The 9,241-nt window shown below is 44.2% G+C and overlaps 1 protein-coding gene across 1 annotated transcript; it reads left to right on the forward strand.

The window, feature by feature from the left end:
* The first annotated feature begins 8,224 nt into the window (after nucleotides 1-8,224).
* Nucleotides 8,225-8,968, forward strand: LOC122910544 (proline-rich protein 23B-like). Its single transcript, XM_044255167.1, has one exon. It carries the CDS (start codon nucleotides 8,225-8,227, stop codon nucleotides 8,966-8,968), a length of 744 nt encoding a protein of 247 aa, XP_044111102.1.
* Nucleotides 8,969-9,241: the final 273 nt, after the last annotated feature.

Raw genomic sequence — 9,241 nt, forward strand, 5'->3', positions numbered from 1 at the left:
CTTAGTGAAGGAAATGGGTATTAAAATCCAGGAGACACAAAGAACCTCCCTCAAAATCAATAAAAATAGGTCAACTCCTCTCACATTCCTCATATCAGGGAGATCATATGATAATTGTCTTTCTCTGATTGACTTATTTCGCTCAGTATAATTTGAGAGGCAGAGTTGGGGGTTTGGAGGGTAGGGGAGGAAAAAATGAAACAAGATGGGATTGGGAAGGAGACAAACCATAGAGACTCTTAATCTCACAAAACAAACTGAGGGTTGCTGGGGGGAGGGGCAGTATGGAGAGGGTGATTGGGTTATGGACATTGGGGAGGGTATGTGCTATGGTGAGTGCTGTGAAGTGTGTAAGCCTGACAATTCACAGACCTGTACCCCCAGGGCAAATAATACATTATATGTTAACAAAAATAATAATTTGTTAATGTTAAAAATTAAAAATTAAAAAAAAATTTTAAATCCTGCACGCAGACGTTTATAGCAGATTTACTTAAAATTGCTGATATTTGGAAGCAATCAAGATGTCCCTCAGGGGGCGTTTGGGTGGCTCAGTGGGTTAAAGCCTCTGCCTTCAGCTTGTGTCATGATCTCAGGGTCCTGGGATCAAGCCCTGCATTGGGCTTTCTGCTCAGCGAGGAGCCTGCTTCCCTCTCTCTCTCTCTCTGCCTGCTTCTCTGCCTGCTTGTGATCTCTGTAAAATAAATAAATAAAATCTTAAAAAAAAAAAAAGATGTCCGTCAGTAGGTGAATGGATAAACACACTACAACACAGTAGACAATGGAATTTTTTTAGATTTTTTATATATTTATTTGACAGAGAGACACACAGCGAGAGAGGGAATACAAGCAGGGAGAGTGGGAGAGGGAGAAGCAGGCCTCCCACCAAGCAGGGAGCCCAATGCAGGGTTTGATCCCAGGACCCTGGAACCATGACCTGAATCAAAAGCAGATGCTCAATGACTGAGCCACCCAGGTGCCCCAAGACAATGGAATATTATTCAATACTAAAAACAAATGAGTTATCAACCTGTAAAATGACCTTAAATGCATACTACTAAGTGAAAAAAGCCAATCTGAATAGGCTGCAAACTATGATTTCAAATATATAACATTCCAGAAAAGGCAAAATTATGGAGACAGTAGGGAGATCAAATAGATATTGCCAGGGGTTAGAGAGGAGGAAGGCAGAATAAATAAGCAGAGCAGAGGATTGTTCAGGTAATTATTCAGTGCAATACCATAATCAGAGATACATGCCATTATACATTTGTCAAAACCCACAGAAATGTACAATGCCAAGAGTGAACCCTAATGTACACTATGGAATTTGGGTAATAATGATGTGTCATTATAGACTCATTAATTATAACAAAGGTAATACTGGTATGGGATAATAATATTTGGGGGGAGAGGGTATATGTGAACTGCTCCTACTTTCTCTTCAAATTTGCTGTGAAACTACAACTGCTCTAAAAAATAATATCCATTATTAAGAAATGCTATATATTCCCTCATTTCTTCCCTTAACTTCCTTAAAAGAAATAAGACTGTAAAATGCAATAATTATAACATTATATTATTAGATTCATAATGTATATTAATATAATATAGATGAAAGTATTGAATTAAAAAGATGGAATAGTGTTATATTAGAGCAACATTTTTATGTAGTATTGAAATTAAGTTAGTATTACTCTTAAGCAGACTGTAATAAGTTAAGATACATATGGTGATTCCTATATACCAACCAAACAGCTCAAAATAATGTGGTTAAAAAATCAACAGAGAATTTTAAAATGAGATACACCAAAAATTATTTACTTAATGCAAAAGAAGTCAACGAATACCAGAGGAACAAAAAAGACAGAAGCAATTAGATAATAAATATCAAAGTGGCAGGTGTGTAAATTCAACCATATCAATAATTACCATAAATATAACTAGTCTAAACATCCCAATCAAATGGCAGAAATTGTTGCACTGTATTAAAAAAAATCCAACTATGTGTTGTCTTAAAGAAACACATTTCAGATTCAAATAAACAAATTAGTTGAAATGGTAGGAGATATATCGTACAAACAATAACCAGAGGAGAGCTAGAGTAACTATATTAACACTGAGGAAAAGTGGACTTTAAGACAAGAATTATTATTATAAGAGCTACAGCAATGTTTCTCTAAGGAGATCTCCTAAGGCAAGGGAAACAAAAGCAAAAATAAACTATTGGGACTACATCAAAATAAAAAGTAGGGCGCCTGGTTGGCTCCAGCATTAAGTGTCCAACTCTTGATTTCTACTCAAGTGATGACCTCAGAGTCCTGGGATGGAGCCCCAGGTTGGCTCCATGCTGTGCATGGAGTCTGCTTAAGATTCTCTCTCTCCCTCTTCCTTTGCCCCTCCTCCCAACTCACCCCCTGAGACATGACACCTGAAAGCAATACGTGATCCTGACCTCCATCTTATAGGCAAAACAGATAAATAAATACATAAATAAATAAAATAAAATTTTAAAATATAGATATAGAAATAGATAAATAGAAGTATATTATAAAAAACATTATTGGTACAATGGACAAAATTGGGAAATGGACTGTTAAAGTGTGGCATCAATGATAAATTTTTCTTAATTTGATGACTGTAGTAAAGATACATAAGAATATTCTTGTTAGGGTGAGTTGGGGGAAATTGGAGAGGGAGACAAACCATGAGAGCCTGTGCTCTGAGAAACAAAGTGAGGGTTTTGGAGGGGAGGGAGATGGGGGGTTGGGTGAGCCTGGTGGTGGGGATTAGGAGGGCACATATTGCATGGAGCACTGGGTGTGGTACATAAACAATGAATGCTGGAACACTGAAAGGAAATAAAATAAAATAAATGAAAAAAAAGAATTTTTTTTAGGAAATATACACTGAAATATTATGGGGTAAAGAGGCCTAATTAATACAACATACTCTCAAATGATTTGTATCTCCTGTGGTCTTTCTGAGAGATAGAGAATATAGAGCAAATGTGGCAAAAAAGTTGATGATGGATAAATGATATTATTTTATTATTTTTGCAATGTTTCTATAAATTTGGAAATATTTCAAAACAAAGCACTAAAAAATTAACAAAACAGAAATATATTGATACTTCTTTGACATAACATTCATTTCTGAGCAACAGCCAGTATTATGCTTAACAGGCAAATACCAGGAGCATTCACACCCAAGTCTAGAACAAGAAAAAGATGCCACCTTCCCACTAGTATTTAACATTGTACTGGTATTACTAGCCAACAAAATGAGAAAAGAGAAAGAAATCTGATGTATAGAACTGCAAAGAAAAGAAAAGAAGACCATTTGCTGACCATATGATCATAAACCCAGAAAGTAACTGGAAAAAAAAGACAATGTCATAAGAAATCTGAATCCAAAATTAATATACAGAAACCCTGGAAGGACAGCAATGGAGTCAGTCTCTGTAGCTGTCCCTGGAGCCGTAACTGCTGCGTCCCCCCCTTCCACTTCCCTTTGCAAACAATAAAAGCCATTTGTACCCTAAATTTTTTAAAAAATAAAATAAATAAGAGGCACCTGGGGAGCTCAGTCAATGGAGCGGGGGACTGATGACTTCAGCTCAGGCCATGATCTCATGGGTCTTGACATGGAGCCCCCTGCTCAGCAGGTTCAGCAGTGGAGTCTGCTGGAGTTTCTTTCCCTCCACCATTCCCCTTATTTGGGAGCAGGCATGCTCTCGCTCTCTCGCTCTCTCTCTCTCGCTCTCTCAAATAAATAAATATTAAAATTAAATAACTAATTAATTTTAAAATTATACACACACACAGAGACAAATCATTGATGTTCACTTAGAAAAACCTGAGCATTTGGTTAAAAGAAATAACTGTGGGGAGGGTTTGTGCTTTGGTGAGTGCTGTGAAATGTGTATACCTGGCAATTCACAGACCTGTACCCCTGGGGCTAAAAATACATTATATGTTTATTTAAAAAATTTAAAAATAAAAAAAACTGCAATTTAGCCTCAGCCTTTAAAAAAGACCAAATACCCAAATAACTACTTTACTGTGAATTTTGGCATTCTTTAAATAGTAAAGTATTAATGATTTTATGATAACATAGGCCATGATCATATCTAATCATTGTAATATCTTCAGTAACTCTATAATGTCATTCACTCCTCAGTGATGTGTTCAAGAAATAAAGATATACCAGAATTACCATGAGATAAGCAGAAAGTAAATGGGCCGCTATAATCATTCTTCTTCAGGCAAAGACAAAGAAGTTGCTGTACAAAAGATATCTGAAGTTGCTTTTTCTTGTATTTATCAAAAATTTCCAAACAAGATACAGACACAAGTATTGCATGTTGAAAAGATCTCTTTATAAAAGACAGAAGAGATCGTGTACTTTGCAGATAACAATACCAAGTAACAATAGGCTCTAACAGAAAAATATCCACAATAGTTTGCCATTCCAGGAAGGAAACAAAGAAATACAAAGAAAGTATCTTACTACCTCAATCCTGAATTGGGGGTTGATGGAGAGTGGGAGGGAGACCTATACCATTCAATTTTTTTTAATGTATTCAGGTATTACTATTTATGTAAATAAAATTTGTTTAAAGCCAATTATGCATTCTAGGAGATGACCTAACAACCGATGCCAAGATAGTGTCAGGACCAGGAGCACAGGGCCTGGGCCTCACAGTCTCCAATCAAGCAATGAAGGGATCAGAGTGCTCTGATGCCCAATGCTGAGGAAACTCTTGAGTCCCACTTACTGATGTCCACCTTGTACCTAACTTCCAGTACCCAAGGTACCTCCACTTTTTTTTTTTTTTCAAAATGACGTGTCTGGGGCGCCTGGGTGGCTCAGTGGGTTAAGACTCTGCCTTCGGCTCAGGTCATGATATCAGGGTCCTGGAATCGAGCCCCACATCGGGCTCTCTGCTCAGCAGGGAGCCTGCTTCCCTTCCTCTCTCTGCCTGCCTCTCTGCCTGCTTGTGATCTCTGTCTGTCATATAAATAAAATCTTTTTTAAAAAATGCAAAATGACACGTCTGCTGCCAACCTGTACGCTGCCCAGAACCTGAAGCTACAGTTGCTAATTCCGCCCTAACCGTGGTTCAAGCCTTTTGTGATGATTGTTACGCAAGATTGATTGACACCAAGGAAACCAATGTGTGGCCCTGACGGTCCCTGGGAACTCTTGCAGGAAACTCAAGATTACCTGACCCAGTGCCCAGCAAGCCATTCCTGAACCATATAGATATGTCACAAAAATACCTGGAAGAGTACTTTCTAACAGGTCAGACTCCCTTTTAGGATGATGATCATGATGATGTCGATAACAATATTTTTTACCATTCATTCAATGCTGCTACATGCCAAGTGCTACTCAAGATGCTGGGGAATAGCGCTGATATTGTCAAGTGGGAGAGACATTATAAACATAATAAACAGTAAACAGCTACTATTTACTAAGGACTTGCTATGTTCCAACAAGTTTTGACATACATTAACTCACAACCAGCCCGCACAGTGGATGGCACTCTCCCTTTTACATGTAAGGAAACTGAGGCTCGGAGAAGGTGAAATGACCAAAGTATAAAGTGGATGACCAGAAGACGAAATCGGGTGCATCTATTTCAGGACCCTGCTAACTGCTTCTCTTTCAGGGCAGGACAATATTCCCTTGGAAGGGGAGTTCGCAGTGAGGATTCACAGGACCAAGGACAATGATGAGCTCCGGAGTGGAACTGCTTAAATTAAGTGAGCAGCAGACACCAAGTGGTACCACCTTGCTCAGAGCCCCACTGAGTAGGCCAGCAGTTCTAAAGCCCTCCCTGTGTCCTGGCTAGCTTTAGACTCATCCATCTGTACGTTACACCAGGGCATGTCCACTTTCAGTCTCCTAAGTGAAACTCCCATTATTCCACGAGCCTGGAAATTTCAAGGGCCAAAGCAGTGGTTCCTGCAAGCTCCTTCCCCATCCCAACCCCCTCACCCCTGCACCACTATCACTATCTTCTGCCTGAAGACCAGCAGCAAAGCTGTTGCTCCTATCATCTGTAACCCTCTGAATAGGTTGCAAGGGCTTCCACGTTCACCCTTCGGGGACTGCAGTCTCCAGGTAGCCCTCACTCTCCCCTTCTCCTCCCCTTGTCGCATAGCCCCTACAGCAGAACTCTCCAGCCAAAGCAGACAGTGCTCACCCTTGGTCACACTAACTCACGGGAATCCCCCCACCCCACACAAGCCCAGCCAGGAATACCCGAAACCCAGCCATAAGAGCAGACGCCAGCCAGTTGCACCAGGAAAAACGCTGAATGTACCCCAGGAAGGTTGAGTTTTCTTCATAACTTGATCACCAGCAATCAGGGCCCTGACTGAAGGCATAACCACCCTGCTACCTGAACCTCCCAAACCTCTCAACCACTAATGAAAACAAAGTCAGCCATCTTAAACGTCAGTGTAAAACAAAATTTTCTGTAGGTGCTTACAGAGAATTCTGAGGCCCCACGCTCCAGGAATTCTGATTCAGTGATTCTAGGCTGGGGGAAAGCATCTTTTGGGGATGCTTTTGGGGAAAGCGTGTTGTTGTTGTTGTTGTTGTTAGCATCCGCCTTTTTCACAAATTTGCAACGGAATGACAATGCTGATAAGTCACAAACCACTAGCTTAAATGTCCACTAAGAGAGGTCTGGTTTGCAAACTATAAGAGACTCTTAATCTCACAAAACAAACTGAGGGTTGCTGGCATAAGGGGGGTAGGAAGAGGGTGGTTGGTTTATGGACACTGGGGAGGGTATGTGCTATGGTGAGTGCCAGGAAGTGTGTAAGCCTGACGATTCACAGACCTGTACCCCTGGGACTAATAATACATTATATGTTAATATTTTTTTAAAAAGTAAAATAGAAAAAAGAGAGAAGTCTGGTTTAAATGTAATTCCTTACAAAGGGATGTTATGCAGCCCTAAAAATGAAAATATAAATATACTATTTTATAAAACGTATAAAAAGTATAAAGTGAGCAATCACGTGGTTAAGGCACAAGGGTGGAAGGAAATGTTTTGTTGTCCTCTGTGACCATATTAGGAGTATTCATTCTTATTCCAAAACCAGTGTTGGGTGTTTCTTCCTAATAACACCAGGTAATGGGCTGAGCCACACCTTCCTTTTGCAGCCACAATACACGACGCAAAAGCACCTTCAAACTGACACTCAGATTAAGGTGCAGACACCATCTTTGTAGGTGGGCCTTGTCATGTTGAACCCAGTTCTGCTTGTTCCGGGCTTCTGAGCAAACCGATTAACTCTCTGCATGACGTTTTCATCATCTGTCACTTGGGCTAAAATAGATATACTTTGTGGTTGGATTTTAGGTCAAACTAAATAAACGCTTACTGCTGATGATAGTAGTATAATAATTACTACAATACGAAACGGATATGTACACAGTACGGTAATAAGTTGATCCTGCAGGGCCAGCGATTAACGCACTCAATTCCAATCTCATTTCCCCTGCACCGCCCCTGAAAGGTGATGACAGTGGTTTACAACTTCCGCAAGGGCGTAGGATATGGTCCAAAAACTCTTCCCGCTCTTCAACCCAAAGAAAAAACTCAGGTCATTTCCGGGGCGGGGCTTCGAGGAGAGGGGCCTTACAGCTCCCTGTTTAGGCAGTTTTCCACTGGTGGGAATGGAAACGCACTTTTCCGATTAAGGTCGTCCTCATCTGAGGTCAATTCAAGGAAGGCCGAGATCACACCGGAAGCCAAGCCCTAAAGTGGCACCATTGTTCTGCCTCCTAGAAGCCCACAGAAGTATTTCCTTAACCACAGCCTCAGCTCTAAAGCCGCACAGATACCGCGCTCTCTACGGGGCGGAGCCTCGGAAGGGGCGGAGCCTAGCGTGACATTTTGCGACTTCGGTTCCGCCGGCGTCGCTTGAAATACCTGCGCAGATCCGTCCGTGTGAGGAACCTGGGATTCGAAGGCCCCAGGCTGAGCCCTGCGCCCGTGCTGCGCCACCAGAACCCCAGAGCTCCGGCCCCAGGAGGCGCCCCCAGAACTCCAGGCACTCTCTCTGCGTCGCCCGGTACCGCGCTCCGCCGCTCCCGCCGCCTCACCTGTCGTCGTCGAGACCTGTCACGGCGTGCAGGACCCGGTCCCTCACACCCGCCGCCAGGCCCCGAGAGCGCCGCCCGCAGCGCTGTCCGGGTGATGGGCAGCTGGCCTCGCAGCCCCAGCGCTTACCCCGAGCCCTGCTGGGGACCGCCGCCAGGAGGACCCCGCTCTGCCAAGCGCCGCCGAACCCAGGAGCCCGCGGGTCTGGAGGGGTCCCCGGCCGCGGACACACCCACCTCCGTGGTGGTCCTGGCCACCGGCTGTGCCCTGCAGCTGCTCCTGGACGACGTAGACCTGGTGCTGGAGCCCGAGCCGACGTCGGCCCTGCAAGTGACCGTCGGAGAGCTCACCCTTGTGCTGGTCCCCGAGGCTCTCCTGCGCTCCGGAGGGCAGGGCCACTCGCCTGCCAGCCTGGAACGGGGCGCGTTCCCGAGCGCGCCCGAGCACGACGTCGCCGTCGAGCGGGGCCTCTTCTGCGTTTCTGCCCCAGAGATGGCCGCCCAAGAAGAGGCCTACGAGGAAAACGCCGACCGCGAGTTCCTGCCGCCTCGGATGGACCCTGCAGCGGGCTCCGTCCCTGCGCTCCGCCCCTGCGCTGCAAGGGTGGCCTGCCCCAACCCGCAGGGCCCCACACCGGGTGCCTGGCCTTGGGCCCCCACCCCTAGTCCAAGGAGACGCTCTCCTCTCCGCTACTTCAACCTGGACGCCCACCTTCTGGAGCCCTTCCCCAACTCGCCACTCCAACCTCTACCGCCCTCTCCGAGCCCAGGCCCCCACGCGCGCCCCCAGCGCCTTCCGGGTCCCTCTCGCAAGGCCCGGAGGCGCCTATTCCAGGAATGAACTGCTCCCACAATCCCTTGCCACCCAGCGGGCCCTTTGGGAAAGGCTTCCAGGAGCCGCCGTGTGTACACTGCACAACCGGCAAGAATCACCAAGCATGAATAACGGACAGATGCTCTTTTGATGCAAGCTGCATTGCAAATTTTTGGATCAATGGCGAACCGAAACATCTGAAGGGAAATCACCTCGGCAACGAAATGCTGCAGAAAATACAGTGTGCTTCCAGAAATGCGAAACGCTGCTTAGGTTGTTTTCTCTTAAGGTTACGCTTAA

The sequence above is a fragment of the Neovison vison genome, chromosome 6 (genome assembly GCF_020171115.1).
Source record: "Neovison vison isolate M4711 chromosome 6, ASM_NN_V1, whole genome shotgun sequence".
NCBI classification, from domain to species: domain Eukaryota; kingdom Metazoa; phylum Chordata; class Mammalia; order Carnivora; family Mustelidae; genus Neogale; species Neogale vison.